The following is a 17,628-nucleotide window of genomic DNA, read 5'->3' on the forward strand; positions in this document are numbered from 1 at the left end:
ATATCATCAATGCATATTGTCAATGTAAAATTTCTTATGGCGTCAATGCATAATTTGTCATTCATGTGTTACTTTTATTTAGAAGTTGATGATGATTAATACATAAATGATATATGATGTGCTTACCGTAAAAGACACTCTTCAACTGTGAGTGTAGTACACTCATTTTTTATAATGCAGACTTCAATAATTTATGAAGGAGTTTTCACCTGTGAAGATATGCTCTCTGGTAAAGGGCTACAGGTTTCAATGCCCCATTTTTTTTCTGATGTATCTATTTATGTGTGAAACTTATCTCCCTTCATGGAGAAATTACTGTGTAGTCGTGGACCAAGGATTCCAAACACATATATCCTATTGATATTATAAATATATGTAAATATAATTGAATAATGCATAATCAATAATGTGATGTATCTGGGAGTATCTGTCCCAAACCACACAAATTTCTCCGAGCGAAACAGACATATTTTCACACTTGTCTGCATTCCAATATCATGATCGTGTCCCTTATTGGTCATAAATTGCTTCCATGGATCCAAATGGCAAGTATAATATAGCACAGGAAATTACAATGAACTGTTAGTGCCAGAGAAAACTCATCTGCAGTAAGGTCATGAACACTATCACTTCACATGTTTAGAAATTAGAGTAGACACCTATCTTGAAGGAAACTTCAAATTTGTCCAATGAGTCACTTCTTCACTAATTTCAGCACGTCACCAACAAGATGCAAAGAACCAGTCACTAGGACCTGATGCATCAACCAAGCCACATAAAGGGTAATCATTTTTATATGAAGATTTATAATTGTATATATTTCAAGAGCTATTTGTAGATATCCATATTCTTTTCTTTACCCTGCCTATGTACTAGAAGAGAATAGATCAAGTCTGACATGTAGAAAAAGATAGTGAAAATTTTGAGCCAAAATTCAGAATATAGTATATACTATATATACAATCTTGCATCAAATCTTTCAAGTAAAAGAAAAACTAGTTTAAAATGAGACCTAACTGTGTGAAAACATAGAATAACACATACCAAGTGCACATTATATAAGAATGAATTTTATAATTAGATTTCTTATCTTCTGATGTGAGTAATCACAACTCTCCGGCGTAATTTATGTTACCTGAAAACGAACTGATCGGTTTTGTTGCACTCTGTCCCGGATCCATTTGATAGCAGCTGGCAATGAGGGAAACACAGCACTATGTTCACAATTACTGGCACTCATTTCCACATCATCTTTTAGCTCTTCAGAATCAATCTCAGTACTTTTACCTGCTAAGTCAACAGATTGGTCAGAAAATTTTCTAAAGCTCTACAACTTAAAAGTCATGTCGAGGAAATAAAAATGCAAAAAGTTGGGTATTAAGAAGGCATTTTGCTATTACTCCACCTTTTAATAAATCTCAATGAACCCAAAAGAAAAGATAAGTTTAGAAATGAATGTATGTGAGTAATGAGTGTTGAAGAGGCTTGATGGTGTAGAGTTAATCATGGGCCAGATTTATGTCATAATGAGGGGATATAGTGAGACAAATGTTGGAAATCAACTCCAAGGCCACTGTAAAGCTTTCATTACATGAAGATGAATGCATCAAAATTTAAATACATACATAACAAATGTTTATTGATCAATACCTTGGTTATCTTGCATGAGATTTTTCCACACTCTCTGAAGGGTGAACTGCCATGACAGATCAACATTAGGATCACTCAGTGTTAAAGCCTGGGATCCAACTTTGTTATAGACAGATAAACTTGGTACAAAGAGGGCCTTCTTGAAGTGGACACCTACAATTTCAATTTACTTGTATCTTTATTCCATGGATAAAGAATAAAGAAGTAAAAATTGCTACTGAAAAAGAATATTTTGCATACTTTTCTACCGACGGAGAGAAGTAACCACAGAATTAATAGAGGAGAAAATCACTTTTTTGCTAAATATTACTAATGTATCAAGTTATTTTAATTCATTACTGGACTAGACCATTACTGGGAAATTATGTTCTAGAAAAGTCCCGAGACTACTCACCATGATCAGCACATGTTTTCATCAGGCGAGGAAGAAGCATCTGAGGATCTCGTACTGGCAAACAATTGAATAGCAATATCTGCAAGTAAATCAATGACTTCAACTCAAAAAAAGTTCCATGAAGCACGTCAATTTTATTTATAAAAAATAGTAGCTGTTCCACTCTTATCAGTGTGAGAAAAGGGCCCATGAGTCAATAGATGTGAAGCAAAAACATAAAAACTGGGTGTGTTCTATAGAAGATCGACCAAAGGTCGTCAAATATCAATCAGGAAAAATGTCCAAACTAACTAAAATTAAAATGCACACAGATAACAAAGGTGCAAGTATAACTCCTTTGCCAAGAGTAAAGAGTTTAGATACACCAAGTCCCAATGTCCCATGGCTGATTTAGTTAAGATAATGCTAGCTTTAAACTGAAATCTGAATAGAAGATTATGGTAAGTTTACCAAGAAGATGATCAATTCACCCGTCTCAAGTTAAATACTTCAGAAAGAAAGGTCTAGGAAGTTTGAACAAATTGATAATGTTTACTATAATGGTTCCTGATTAAAATCAATCTTACAAGCCTGAAGATAAAATTAAACACTTGACAGTCTCCCCAAATTGTGATTATCTAACTGAGGGCATACTAAACATTAGTTTTTCTTATTTTCGTTACTTCGCAAGTTTCATATTGACATTCTTAAAACTTCTGTGCTTGGTCAACAGAATAGAAATTGCAAAACTTTATTTTATAGTGACAGATCCAACTTCAGCTGTTATTTTCTCAGCTACATATATAATATTTTAAATATGCACTCTACCTGAATGGATTTTCTCTGGACTTCGCTTTCACCATTATGAATCTTCACTGCTTCATCAGGTTGCTGATGAAACAAGGTCTGATCCAGGTTGTATTCCTTAATTGCAAGAGAGAACCACCTTGCACATACTTCCATGCTTTCTGGACTATGAGCACCATCTAAAAAGAAGACAAGTTCATTTGGTTTTTCATTATTGATGTGTTGGTCGGGAACAATCTGAGCCCTTCCTTGCAAACTTGCACTTGTTAACCCTTTTATGATCGGCTCTGGCAAAGTATTCTTCATGCAGGTATATAGACTACTTCAGCAGTAACGCATAAAAAAGGAGAGAGAAAAGAGTGTAAAAAGAACCACTTTTAAAACTTACAGTTTGTTCTAAATCAGTGTCTCCAAGATGTCCTGTCCTTTTCAGCCATGTAGAGCACAATGCAACGGCAAGACCAGCATTTAGATACTGGTGCTCACCCTTAAGACCAAGTGCTAAACCATTTAGCAATTTGGCGTCTAATGGGGGTGCGACTTGAAGAGGTACCTGAAGTTAGCAAGATTTGCTCAAACATTTCCTGAAAAAGCTGCTGAGTTGAATTTAAAAAGTGCACAAAATGTGAAGACTGAAGACACACCCTAATCAAATGCCACATGTATATAAGGCATGCAGAATTAAATTCTCGATATAGAAGTTTTAAAGATATATCATCCATTAACAGAATAATCAAATGTGCTTGCACAATATGCAAAATTGCTATTGAACTCATCACATGGCAAAATAAACTTGGACTTTTGATCTGAAATAAACATGTGCCCAGTTGTATCCTTTTATTTGATTTTAGCATGCCAATTTAATACAGTTACACCAAGTTACCAGCCATTCAAATATATTTCAGAAGAAGCAGAACAAAGTCAAGAAAGAACATACTTACATTTAATAGAGAAGCTTTCTCTTCAAGTACATGCATCGCTTCATCAGGCTGACGCACTGTGAAAGCTGGAATCCGGTCCTACATCAAAATCAAAATAGAAAACAAACAAATAAAAGGACTTCATTGGGAAGAAAGTGCAGATTATTGACACATGACAGACTTCCAAAGTATTTTTCATTATTGAAAAGAAGAAATATTTTACTCCAAAAAATACCTTGAATATGCCAGCCTTCTCACCAGCAATTTCTCCAAGAGTATTTCCTGTTGATAAATCCAGAAGAAGTAAACCAAAGTACCCAACTGACTGAATAAATCAGTGACATTGCAACATTATGTTCAATCATACTCTAAGTAAGAGATTGTATCAATTTTAAAAAGACATATTTTCATAAGCTATATGTATGCATTAAATAAGTGATCACCTAGAATCTCCATGTGGTCATACCCAAGGGATGTTATACCACAGACAATAGGTTCTCGAACCTGAAATATTAACATGTCAATATGAGCTCGTTCGGTCGTTCCTACATATTATCATAGTAACTTCGAAGAAAATATTAACACAAATACCAAGATTCAATACTCAAGCAGTCGTATAGTGTTAGGGACCGATAGATTTCTGCTGAAATGAAAACTATGCATACCACATTTGTTGCATCATATTTGCCACCTAATCCAACTTCCATTATAGCAACATCTACCTGCACAAATATTGAAAATAAAGTAACTTTAATTCATTAATAACAGCATACAAGAAAATAGTGTATCATTATCTAGAAAACAATTTTGCTTAGAAATTTAAAGCAAAGGCATCAAACCTTCTCTGCTGCAAATATCTTGAAGGCAAGTATAGCAACGAAGCGAAAATAGTGAGGCATTGGAATATTGTCATCAGTTTTTTCCTGTGCACCATATGAGAAACCAGTTATATGAGTACTATGAGCAAGCACATCAAATAAGAAACATTCTCTTCAGAGATTGTATCAACATTTCTAAGTGATCACTATGATGACCAGGCTTAAATAAAGCTAACAATATGGTATTATTACTGTTATACAACAACATAATTGTAATTATTGTATTAAAATTGTGTTGCTCTTTTTTCATTTTGTTTTGTTCCAGATGACATTCAAATTGATAAAGCCTTAACAGTTTCAGCTTCAAGTTCAACAGTCACAAATCACAACCTTTTGTCCCTTTCTCAACTAAATGATATTCAAGACCCTTTTTCATCATATGCTTTACAAGCTCACACTAAATATTTGATTAGGGCACCATCAGGCTTAAGAATAATAATAATAATAACAAATATTATTAGATGATATAAGATAGAACATACAAGAAGAGGATAAAATATCCCTGTGAAACAAAAAGAAACACCTAAAAACTAATAAACAGGGCCATCATGCCTAACTATTTCCTCTTCCATCACAACTATCTTCTGAAGTCAATGCAACTTAGAAGAGAATAATGGAATTGCTTCAAGACTTCAACAAAATTAGCTTATCCTTTTGTCATTCTTAAGACTAACTGGAAGACTTGTTTGTAGAACTTCAAAGCTAAAGTTGGGATAAGCTACCAGTATACAACTATAGTAGAAAAACAATTTGGTTCTGGTTCAAAATAAAAGACATTCAAATGAAGTGTACATGCAGAGAAACGTACCTTTAGTCTATCATAACACCACCAGAAATATGCTAAGAATTTCTCTTCACTGATATCAACACTGAAGAAACAACAAGAATAATTGTAATGAATCAGGGAACAATAGCTATGTTACAATAAAGGCACCATGCAAAGTATTTTACAGGTCTGTGAAATGTAGTAAGAGAACAAAAGTACAAAATCTAGGACTAGTACTAAAGTGTAAAGAATAACTTTGTACCAAAACAAGTCTAGTTTTAACAAAATTATCAGAATTCATAAATTTAATTGGTAAGCACCCTTGATAAAGCAGATGACAGACACATAATCAAGATTGAAGAATTCAAAATTGCCCATTCAAATTAGTTAACGAATTCAATATGAAAAGTGACACGAGTTACTGGTGATTGATGAATGCATAGTAAAAGCCTAAAAGGAAATAAAATGAGCATATGAAACACTCGCCCATCTAAACGAAATCTTTCCCGGATATCAATGAGGTGAGGAGATGTGAATAGACCGGTGTGAAAACCGTAGTTACGCAATATAGATTCTGTAAAGGTACATGTAGATCCCTGTGAAAACCAAAGTTCAAAAGAACAACTTTCACCATCACAATAAGCATAGAATTGCTAATCACAACAAAAACAAAAACAGAGAATTATAAATTCATAGAAGCCAGAAATCTCTCTAACAAACTATAAGAGGTCATAAACTACCAGCTACTTATGAATCATTGCAAGAGTTTAGTTGAACCTCTTATGATAGCTTCATGTTAATAAAAAAAAGTACCTTTCCTTTGGTACCAGCCACATGAATAATGTTCATATTTGAAATTGGCTCCTCCAAATCTAGCATCTATGTAGTTTCACACACCATTATTAATATTAGCACTACCAACAAAATTACCTTAACATTCAAAATCAAAACCAATTCACAAACTTTTTACCTTAAGGTACTTGAATAGCACTTCGAATTGATCCTCCAATATGCTACTATCTACACGAGTGCGTCTAATGATTAAAGAGGACAAAACCTCCAATGCTTCTTCATAAGGAGTCAAAGATGAAGAGTTTGGGGACCCATTACCACCCTCTGGAAAATAAATAAATAACATAAAGATCAAAACTTTAACTTGAATTGAAGTACCCAGAAGCTAGAAATGAAGATTAGATTGAAACGAATCATATCTGAAAATTGAAAGTATATTAGTATACAAAGAGATCATTAGGGAATAGCACCTTGTTCAGACATAGTGATTGAGGATTTTGAAATCTGAATCAAACAGTGAAGAAATTGTGAATGAGAACTGAATGCCAAAGGGTATAGAAAGAGTTGTCTCTTGTGGTTTGCGTTAGTTTAATTGATTGAATAATAAAAAAATTGGATGATAATATAAAAGTTTTATATATCGTCAATCAATCTCTTGATATGATAATAAGAATAATTAAAATTATATGTATTCTTTTGTCTACAGCAATCTATAATTGTGTTATTTAATAGAGAAAGACGATGTATAAGATTTATACATTGTCATTGTATCATCCAATAACTGATGTTCAATTATTGTTGACTCTATTCAATATGATACATGTATACATTATAAGCTTCAATTGACCATAATGTGATGCTCACAACATATGATTGTAAATTGAGCTTAAAGCACTAAATGCTATTTCCATGTCTTCCTAGTGTTTTACTGTTTTTTGGTAAAAAGAATTCTCTTAATTACATTTATCAGATGAGATGTTTTTGACAAAAGTATGTCATATTAAGGCAGTAACCAAATTCATATTCATGCTTATTCACAACATAAGAGCTCGCACATACAAAACTTCTTCAAATATGTAAGTTTAGCACATAAATATCATTATATAAACTATTGAAGAGAAACTGAACATGAATCACATGATGCTGACCAACGTTAAATATTCATCAACTGGTTTTTATCATGCCAAGTTATAATCCGTCAGTTTGAGTATATTTGTGAGTTGAATTTTAGAATGAAAAGAATAGAAATGTTCATTTGTAAGCTATAAAATACATTTATGATATTAATATTTAAGAGTAATGATTATCTAACTAAATTTTATTATAAATCATTATAACCAAAAAAAAATATGACATATATCTCTTGCAAAGCAATCATTAATAAATAAATTACTTTATGAGATATCATTTTCTTTCTTTAAAGGAGAAATATCATTTTCCAATATTTAAATCTAATCCGCTTTGTTTTAAAGGATTTAAAGCCCATCTACCATCAATTTCATACCATAATTCGTTGGTCATTTGATTTAGTCAAATCTAGGTACATGTACTAAGGTATGCTAATGAATTTGACGGAGGAATCCTCTAAAATCCAGTGTAAATTGAACCGGTTAAAAATTATAATAATGCAGCATTTCTTATTTAATCAAGGTGTATTGAAATTTAAACCCACTTTACTAATCAACTGCAGGTATATTAATACTTTATCAATTTAGATTTGAATCCACTTTACAGGAGCATTATCCTATAATATAAAATCTTAAAACCATCTAATCCATCTAATCCATCATGCATGTAAATTTGATTTCGTATCTAATATAATATTTCAAAATTCATAACTAATATTCCAAAATCAATTAGCCACTTGACTTAAATCTCTGACATAAAGGCAAACATTAACCAATGTCTCAAAAGAATAGCAGTAAAGTGAAAATAGTAGCTTAGGTACCACTGCAAAGAAATTTTCACATTTTGAATAGTTTTTTTTTTGTTGCAATTTTTGAACATCTTTTTGGGATAGAAAGAGGGGTTATAAGATATAGATCAGATCAACCAACAATTCCATAATTGGAAAAGTATAATCTCTGTACATTTTCAATAACCCTATTCCATAATTGGAATCTTATATATTCACATCAATCAAAGCATTTGTCTGAGCTGTTGGTTTTCCTTGCGAAGAGACTTCACTTCATTTAACAACTCAGCTTGGTTTTCCATAATAGATTTCATCACACTTGACATTTCCATCTGTTCAATGTGATAATTAATTAGGAGAAGAATTTAACAAAATTGAAATAACCAATTAATTCTAGATGCACACCTCTTGCAGATGAAACTGTCTTAAAATTTCAATATGAAGGTTTCTCATGTCCTCGTGTATGGATTTCTGAAATGAATCTAGGGTTTCTTCCAGGGTTCGCTGAAAAAGCTGAAGCGTAAATGAAGATCCTTGTTGTGCATCTGATTGAGATGCTTTGTGTTGTGAAATTACCCCCTGTCATAAATTTCACAAATCAATGAACATAAGACTATAGCAACTAACATAAATATGTATTACCAGACGTAACGGATTCTATAGAAAGAAAAAGAAAAAAGGATTATGATAATGGATTCTACAACTAATTTACATTCTGAGTGACACCAAAACTAAAACAATGTATATCAACTAAATCAATGTATGGCCTGTACTATGATGGAGAAGAGAAAAATGTTCTAGTCTCTTCTAAAAGCAAACAATATATGCAATGCAATCATGAGATCTGATTAACTTGTATATATTAACGCACATTTGTTAGTGGTAGTGAGCTTGATTCAAGTGGAGCAGAAGTATCAGACTTTGACAGAAAACTATTTAGAAGTTCTTCTCTGGTTTCGGCGCCGGATTTCTTTATCTTAGGTGAACTGACTGAAAGAGATACTCCATCGCCAAAGGTAGATGTAGTGCTGATTCTTTCCGCATAAGTAGAAAATCTCCGAGGAAAAGGTGACATTCTTGGAGAATCAAGGATTCTTGGGGAATCAATATTAGCTTGTCCGATGCTTGTTTTTGTATTGATGGACAGAGACGAAGAAGTAGAGAACAAGTGATCAGGAAATCCCAACGAAGTCTCTTGGCTTGTAGAAATATCCTTAGAACGTAAGTTGGCATAACTCAGGCTTGAACCTGTATAGGAACCGATACCCGTTGATGAGGATGTACCCTGCAATCCAGAAAACATAGATCCTGCTATTTGACCACCAGAAGCCAACATCCCAAAATGAGATGGTGCATTGATAGGCTGGCGTGAGAAATTATATTTATCAGATAGCTTTTCACCACCCCAAGCTTCTGGAGGAGTTGTGGAAGAATCTTCATTCTTTGAAGATAGAAGAGGAGTTGATCCCACAAGTGAAAAGGAAGATTGAGTTATATCCTGTTTTAAGTAAATATATCGATCAAAATAGGACGAATCAATGAATAAAACAGACATATTCTCAAGCTCGCAGAACTTCAATTAGAAGAAGCATAAACCATCAAAATAAAGATGGGACTTATATTAGTGGTGCAAATAAGATCTAAGATGATTAAAGTAAAAACAACACAACCAACAGTTTGGCAGTGTTCTTGGTCAACAAGGCACTTCTTAATAAAGAGGGAAAATGAAGAAAGAAAACTGACATTTATATTTAAAGAATTCCAATTAAACAGCCTATATCAACAGCCAAATTCTCCCATTGTGAATTATGGAATTCAGGGGCAATACTGTTACGTAGATGACATGGATAGCAGGATAAACAATTTGAGCTTTGAATTGAAGGTATGGTTTTGTATTTCAGAGAAGTTAAATTCAAAATAAGGGCGAAGGAAAAAAGAACCTGCTTGGCATTTGAGCTAGATTTCCAATCTAATATTGGGTGATCAATGCTTACTTCCTCTGAATTAGGAAATCTCCGACTAGAAGATGGAAACTTCATTGATGGTTTTCTATCTGCAAACATACTATCCTTCTTTATTCCATTTTCATCCCATATTGATGGTGTAAATGGCTGAACATCCACAAGAGGGGAGAATACCTCCATGTCATCCTTGACATTATAACTAGAATGCGGAGCATGCAACCTTGACAGTGTTCCAGTTGGCCATAAAGAGTTTCGATGCGGTGTTTCCTCTCCAGCAGACACATTTAGTAAGGCCGATGAAAATTCACTGTTGGAGGCAGTAAGTGAAGATGCTTCAAAGGAGGCACCCAAACGACCAGGATTCCTTGCGGTGGACACCGATGTCGATAGGAAAAAATTTGAAGTAGCTGAAGGTAAAGGATCAGGCATAAGGATTGAATCTTCAACTGCATTCCCCACAAGGGCAGTCTCAGGAGTGCAATTCCTTTCATCAACAATAACAGGTTTTGACCTTTGCCAGCATAAGCTAGTAACAGCCTGTTGCATGCCAAGAGAATTTATAGTAGAATAAGATATTAAATTCACAAACATAAATCAGAGTGCTATAATCAGGGGGTTGTTTTATTCAAAACAATTTCATTTTATAGTATTCTTGAATGACTAATGACATAGGAGTGCACCTTTACTACACACGAAGTACTTGTCAAAGTGATTTAATAGAACAAGAAATCTCTGACTAATGACCCACTGACTTCTATTAATTTGAAAAAACCATATGATTGAATAATAGATTTTGAGCAATAAAAATTTATGAACGTGAAAGAAAAAAGACACGATTAACATAGATTTGTGAAGGAGCAAACACTGGTGTAGCGTTGCTCAATAAACTATGGTTAGAGAACTATGGTGGAGCAAAAATTAGGAAAGCAAGTACTAGCTGTTGATCGGAAACCAAAGAGCCACTAGTGAATCGATCTTGTATATCACTATATCCTATAATGCCAACTTTAACCAATCCCGGTTTGAGAGACATTAAGTACTTTGGGATGCTTAAAGTAGTTTGCAAAGTTTCATAATTCCATGTTAGTCATATGCAAATTTACAAGATAAATCAAGCAAGTGGACAAGTGCTTCCACAACCATTAGTCCATCTTATCAGCTCACAAATACTAAACTGTAGCCAACTGACAGGGAGTGCAATAAACCATGCAAATCAAGACAAAATATTGTAAATGAGGCAAAACTTACCTCTGAACTACCATGAGCATGAAGAACAACGAAAGGTTTTGGTTTTCCACGAACATCATAGAATGCCACATGGCCATTGCTAGTTCCAGCAGCCAGCATCAAACCATCATCTCTAAAGGCCAATGAGGTGAAAGGAGCTTCATAAGATATGCAAAATGATGGTTTTCTAGAACCAGAGTCATAAGTATATAGTTTTTTGTCAAGACCCACACTAGCAAGGATCTGTCAATGGGAGAACAATGTCAGAAAGTAAAAGTATCCTCACTAAAAAAAGGTTACTGATAGTAGGATGAAATGGTCCCACTATGTACATATGTATATAAACTTAAAACAAGCCATGAAAAATGAAACCTTGTCATTGGATGGAGAGAAGCTAATACCAGCAGTTGGTGCAGAATGCTGCTTCAACCATGAAACCTTTTTTTTCAAAAAGCAAAGGGAAAAGGAACAGAAAATATATATTGTCAACTCAAAAAGATCCACTTGAAATCATAATAAAATAAAAAGAAAAGCCGAGAAAGGAAGAACTTGCTACAGGAAGAGTTAATTTTCTGAACTACAATGTTATTTGAAGGTAGTATGAGAAAGATGATAAGAGAATAAGTTATTCTCTATTACAAACCCTAATGGAGAAGATCAAATAATTTCTTCTAATATGAACCAATTAAAATGACTTTTCATAATTGTACAATGTTATAGCATATGCAATATAATTATTAGATAATACTATTGCACACCTTAGGGCTACGACCAGTTGTATCCCACAAATGTACTGTCCCATCATCACCAGCAGTCACTAGAAGGTGACGACTAACCCGAGAATAATCAAGAACTCTCAACATCTGGTCTTACAATTTCAAATATGAGAGATTAGTCCACACACTGATGCAAAGCCAAGCACCAAGAAGTTTCAACAAAGCATAAAAACCTGTTGATTGGGATCTTTGAGATCTGCAGCCCTAGCCCCAGAAGCAAGGTTATGAAGTATAAGGTCCCCACTAAGACTGATAGAAGCCAAATGTTCATCTTTACAATTGTACATTACACCTGTGACAGTATTAGTATGACCCCTCAGCCATTTAATGCAGCGTTTCTTTTGCAAATCCCATATCCTTACAACTTGACCACTTCCTCCAGAACACATGTATTTGGATGCCTTGTTGCTGAAGCTGATAGCTGATATAGACTCCTGAACAGGGGACCAGACAGCATGAAGTAACCCAAAAAGAAACAACTGGAAGTGCTTAATTTTGCAGGAATCATGTTAATGTCAGGACCACTAACACTAAGGAGTGACCAGATAATTAAAGCAGATAAACCAATAGAAAGAACGTTCTTATGAACCATAAGCAACTCTAATTACAACACAAGGCCAGACTAGAATTTTGGCTATTTCTCTGTACCGGCTTAAAAAGTTGAAGCAGATACCAAAAGATGAAACAAAAGTATTAAACAAAAAAGGTGTTGTTGCCTTTGTTGCTTCCTCTACAAAAATTTAGAAAAGGAAAACAGCCAACTTTGACAGGACAGGACAGTTTTCCCCTATGCATAAATTCTTTGAAAAAAGGGTTATAAGACCTTCTTTGAACTAAATTCATTTTACACTTGAAAACACTACAAAATATATGCCAAGAGTTTTCATATACAAGTTTATATTGATTATAACATTGCATTTAGCATGTCTGAAGTTATAAATACAACCACTTGAAACAATGCTAAACAAGGCAACGATTCAGCACCAGTAGACCCCACGTCAGGCTTTTGAACTTTTGCAGAACGTTCATTATTTTGTGTATACACAACATATTCCAACAACAGCAGAAATTACCTCAATACCATCTCCACTACCAGTGCCAGCAACATGAATGGTTCCCATGCTGTTTCCATTCTTATGCCACAATGAGATCTTCTTATCATCTCCAGCACTTGCAACAACCAAATCTGTTGAAGAAACCAAATTCAATAATAACCATAAAAAAGAAGCAAAAATTGCTTAGCCATAGCACATTTTTTTGTTCAGCTTGAGCTCAGTAAGATTTTGACCACAAAATAACACAATCTATACACACTTAACATAAAAAAGAATCATCCTATTCTATAATTTTGAATCTACAACAATTTGTAAAAAAACAAACCCTAGAAATCAAAAAATGAGAGAGAGAGAGAGACTCACTAGTGTGGTTCCATTTCACTGAATTGACTTGATAACCAGGGGAAGAGGTGTAGCTAAGAATGCAAGGATCGCCGGGCTTGACGGAGGCGTCAAAAAGCTTCACGGTGTCGCCACCACTTACCGCCAACAAGGACATTGACGGATCCAAAAAACTTCTGACACTGTCACTACCAAACAAGATCGTATGAAATCAGAAATGGATTTGAGAGATTTAGGTGCAAATTTTTGGGGAAATCGATTTGGTTTTGATTTTTGGAAATGGAAAACCCTTCAACGGTTGAGACTTTCGAAAATTTTGAAGTAAAAGAAGTTATAGAACGTGAGCGCCTTTATATGCATCATTTATCACATTTTTCCATTTATATTTTGTACTTAGGCTTAGATCTGATTTATTATTTAGATGTATAATATAATTTTAAATTGTGTGTTGTCACAAGTGGAAAAGTTTGGGTCCTTTGAGCCATATCTACTTAAAAATTAATAACTTCTCCAATTATCTTATATATAGAGCAGCAGATAAATTAATTTTCTGATCACATAATGAAATTGTTAAGAATTTCCAAAATATGAGTTATATGGATTAAGAAAAGTCTTATAATAAAACTTCTTGAATATCTCTTATAGTTTTGAGCTCCTCGTTAATAACAAGTAGTATAGAGTTGAATGTTCGGTCCAAATAAGTATAGAGCCGAATATTTGATTCCTCATTTTATGTCTCAGTCCATTTCGAATATGTATTGAAAGTCATACTAAGAACATGGAATAAGATGGAGTGTTCAATGGACAAAGGGATACAACTAGAGAATGAAAAATCTATCATGAGCTGTATGGAATAGTGGGGAAGTGAACTAAATCTTCTTGACATTATCAAATACTCCAAATTGTTTCCACTCAAGGGGAAGTGATCATATGTTAAGGACTAACATTTGATGAGAAGATTATTAGGAATTTTCAAGTGTCAACTATGTAGATAAAAGAAGTCTCATGTTCAAAGAGAATATATAAGATAAAATTCATATAAATGATAAGACTCATAAACCTAATACCTTAAGGTTTTTGATTAATGTATATATTAAGATAATTTATATAATTCATCACTTAACCCATTTGATCATATACCTTTGGACTCACCCATTCTTGAGAGAAAATTTGTTTTTTCCATTTTACTACTTAAGTGAGAAGTTTATGTTTATGGAAGAAACATATTGGGTAAAATCCCCACCGTAATAAGTGAAAGGGACAGAAAGGTGAAAATACAATATAAAAATTTGATGTTCAAATAATGAAAGTAATAAAACTTTTAATGTCGTACCATATTGTCTTTGTTTGACACAACTGATTGGCTAAAAAACTAAATACATCCTAAAAATGGTTACACCCTGTAAAATTGGGGATTGAAATGCTGATGAATTAACTTATTGAACCAGAAATGTTTTATTAAACTAGCTAGTAAATATAAAATTATATAAATAGTTTATAAAATATAAGCCTGCTTATAAATCTAGGACTTTTTCTCAAAACCTCATATAACCAACTAAGGTTAAAAACATATTTTTCATAAAAATAAAATCTTTGACTCACTTAGGTCCAAGCTTATAAACCTATAAAAACAAAATTGTAAAGAGAAAGACTCCCATATATAGTTGTAAACATGCATACGAATGGCGTAACCAAATATAAAACGTTCGACTGTACCAAAAATATTAGAGTAATTATACCGACACCCCCTGAGTTTTAGCGAAATTATATAAACTACCCTCACTTTTCTACACCTACACAGACCCCTGATTTTTATACTTTCATTCCATTGATCACCCCTACATGAGAAATAAGTGTAATTTTTAAACAAAAAATGTGATAAATGCAATTAAGTTAAACAAAACATGGTATATTGTGAAGACAAGTCCAAATAATATATGAGTCGTTATATCTTTATTATTTTTGGTTCGTTACTATATAGTATAAGAGTAATTTAAACAATATATCTTTTCTTTAGAATTGTTGATGCATTTTATAACAAAAAATAACAAAGATACATTGATTTGTATATTATTTGGATTTTTCCTCACAATATACCATGATTTGTTTAACATAATTGCATTTATCATATTTTTTTGTTTAAAATATTACACTTATTTATATTTATCATGCAGGGTGATCAGTGTAAATGAAAGTATAAAAAACTAGGGGAGGTTTGTATAGATGTAAAAAAGTGAGGGGTGGTTTGTGTAATTTCACTAAAACTCAAGGATTTAATTAACTCAAAATATTAGCAGTATATTAGCAGTGTTTATGAGAGAAAAGAAAATAATAGTTTGACAAAAAGGAGATATTAAGGTTATTTGTCCATAAAGTAAAAAAAGGAAAGGAGAATAATGCAAACAAGAAATTTTGAAATCTTAAAGAGCTATATTTAAAGAATACAAAATTTGCATTAAAATTGGTGTTTTCAAATCTTGAAATTCTTAAAACTATTTTAATGCAAAATTTATATTTATTCGATTCTTACACAATTGTAACAAAATACATTTTAAATAAAAAATGGAAAAGTTAACGTGATGTTTGAATTACGAGAAAACACAAAGCAAGACATGTTATAGGCTTGGACCATGATATGGCTTGATGGAAAATAAAAGGTTGATGCATATTATTAGTCATCTTTTTCATCTACTACAGTATTTCTTCTGATAAAAATAAGTTCAAATAAAAAATTAAAATCTTCAAAGCGAAACATAAAACTCAATAAAAAAATAAGAGAGGAGGCATTGGAATCCACACATTTAACTTTTTTATACAAGATATAGATAAAGATATAAATTATGGCGGTGGATGAGTTAAGCAAATGGCCTACTAATAATTGAGGCATAACCATGTATAAATTCTTTGGTAAGAGCACAGGATTATAGTTAAGGTAATGGAGATGAAATGTTGAATTCCATTGCAAATATCAATTTTAAATGTCCCTTCTTATAACCTTGTATTTTTTTTTTTAAAATTAATCATATTCATTGAAACGTTTTATTATATCAATAAAAGGAACAGAACTTACACATACATTGGTTTCAGTTTGAATAAAATTATTATTCCTAGCCCTTAAGATAAAATATTAAACACATTCACTACATCAAATATCCAAAGCAAGGTTGTTAAAGCATAGAGTCAACCTTGGAGCAAAAGGGTGGGGTAGGATCGTAGAAGCGGTGGAGCATAACACGAAGCATAGCTCTACCTAAAATACAATGTTACATTAAAAAAAGACACGGTTGAGAAAGTAAACAAAAATGTTCAGGAGGGAGAAGAAGGAAAGTGGGGATGGGTTGCCCTTCTGTTTTAAAAAGGGGAGGGAAAGTGTTTTTATAAAAGAGAAGGGAAGGTGAGGGTTGTAGTTGGATTGAGCTGGGCAGCAAATGTTTATAAAAGAGTAGGAAAAGTGAGGGCTAAATTACTAAAAGCCCCATGCTACGTATTAAAAAATAAGGGCAATAATAACTTCTTATTTGTAAAATTAGGGTTTTCCTTCGCCAAAACAACTTGGAGCGGGTTCTGACCCACAATTTGGAGAAGAAAACCAATGCTCTTCAACCCTACAGCAGTGACGGCTCTCTACACTGCTAACCATCATTTTGTAGCGTTGAGGGGCTGGCAACCTCCAAAAACGGAAGTCTTCTTCCACAACTCGAAAACGCGCAACGATTCTACGATTCGATGCTCCAACACGTCGCTCTGCCACTGGTTCGCTTTTCTTCCCGTTTCAACACGGTTTCCACCATGAAAAGCGTTGAATCGTGCGATTCAACGCTTTGGAGCACGCTTTAGATAACCATGATGCTAAGGTATTCCATTGTTTCATGGGTCAGGTTATCATGGTTAATGTGACAAATAAAATAACATGGTATGCTGACTCACACAATGTAACTTGTCTCTTGGGTTGAGCAAAGAAAAAGCCTTATGTTACTTGGAATCCAAGCAAAAAAAGCCAAATATCAATATTTCTGTATTCTGATAAGAGAAAAAAGTATCTCTTCATAACATGAAATAACTTATCTCCTCCCTCCAGTAAAAACATGACATGTGAACTGTTTTATTTAGTTTTAGAAATATTTTTGTAGAAAATAATTAATTATGACCCGTGTGATGATTTT

At 33.2% G+C, this 17,628-nt stretch overlaps 2 protein-coding genes across 6 annotated transcripts; both read right to left on the reverse strand.

The window, feature by feature from the left end:
- LOC109340032 (folylpolyglutamate synthase-like) lies at window positions 141-6,765 on the reverse strand. 3 transcript variants are annotated; one of them, XM_019577591.1, is made up of 18 exons: window positions 6,657-6,765; window positions 6,365-6,510; window positions 6,208-6,273; window positions 5,881-5,990; window positions 5,437-5,497; window positions 4,590-4,673; window positions 4,416-4,472; window positions 4,194-4,254; window positions 3,986-4,032; window positions 3,772-3,849; window positions 3,219-3,383; window positions 2,852-3,130; window positions 2,045-2,123; window positions 1,651-1,803; window positions 1,136-1,287; window positions 699-754; window positions 467-542; window positions 141-254 (listed from the first exon to the last, which is right to left on the reverse strand). In XM_019577591.1, exons 1-17 carry the CDS (start codon window positions 6,667-6,669, stop codon window positions 518-520), a joined length of 1,632 nt encoding a protein of 543 aa, XP_019433136.1. In that variant the 5' UTR covers window positions 6,670-6,765; the 3' UTR covers window positions 141-254; window positions 467-517. The 3 variants fall into 3 exon arrangements, with proteins under 3 accessions (XP_019433136.1, XP_019433149.1, XP_019433145.1); XM_019577604.1 differs by lacking the exon at window positions 141-254 and having other exon boundaries at window positions 494-645; window positions 687-754; XM_019577600.1 differs by lacking the exon at window positions 141-254 and having other exon boundaries at window positions 494-754.
- LOC109340073 (protein NEDD1-like) lies at window positions 8,114-15,879 on the reverse strand. Of its 3 annotated transcripts, none has more exons than XM_019577658.1 (11): window positions 15,870-15,879; window positions 13,487-13,641; window positions 13,142-13,254; window positions 12,242-12,502; window positions 12,051-12,155; window positions 11,665-11,730; window positions 11,314-11,535; window positions 10,042-10,602; window positions 8,973-9,599; window positions 8,507-8,680; window positions 8,114-8,433 (listed from the first exon to the last, which is right to left on the reverse strand). In XM_019577658.1, exons 2-11 carry the CDS (start codon window positions 13,620-13,622, stop codon window positions 8,326-8,328), a joined length of 2,373 nt encoding a protein of 790 aa, XP_019433203.1. In that variant the 5' UTR covers window positions 13,623-13,641; window positions 15,870-15,879; the 3' UTR covers window positions 8,114-8,325. The 3 variants fall into 3 exon arrangements, with proteins under 3 accessions (XP_019433203.1, XP_019433197.1, XP_019433193.1); XM_019577652.1 differs by lacking the exon at window positions 15,870-15,879 and adding an exon at window positions 13,672-13,803; XM_019577648.1 differs by lacking the exon at window positions 15,870-15,879 and having other exon boundaries at window positions 13,487-13,803.

Source organism: Lupinus angustifolius, chromosome LG02, assembly GCF_001865875.1.
Source record: "Lupinus angustifolius cultivar Tanjil chromosome LG02, LupAngTanjil_v1.0, whole genome shotgun sequence".
NCBI lineage: Eukaryota > Viridiplantae > Streptophyta > Magnoliopsida > Fabales > Fabaceae > Lupinus > Lupinus angustifolius.

Bases quoted from the DNA above. Each gene is read 5' to 3' on its own strand.
- LOC109340032 (XM_019577591.1), bottom strand. The intron at 3,850-3,985 runs GTATTTTTTGGA...ATTTTGATGTAG, and splicing joins AGAAGGCTGGCATATTCAAG to GACCGGATTCCAGCTTTCAC. The intron at 543-698 runs GTGACTCATTGG...TATACTTGCCAT, and splicing joins GTGCTGAAATTAGTGAAGAA to TTGGATCCATGGAAGCAATT.
- LOC109340073 (XM_019577658.1), bottom strand. From the start codon at position 13,622: ATGTCCTTGTTGGCGGTAAGTGGTGGCGACACCGTGAAGCTTTTTGAC. The intron at 12,156-12,241 runs GTTTTTATGCTT...TTGTAAGACCAG, and splicing joins TCAAAGATCCCAATCAACAG to ATGTTGAGAGTTCTTGATTA. The intron at 8,681-8,972 runs GTGCGTTAATAT...AATTTATGACAG, and splicing joins GCTCACTACCACTAACAAAT to GGGGTAATTTCACAACACAA.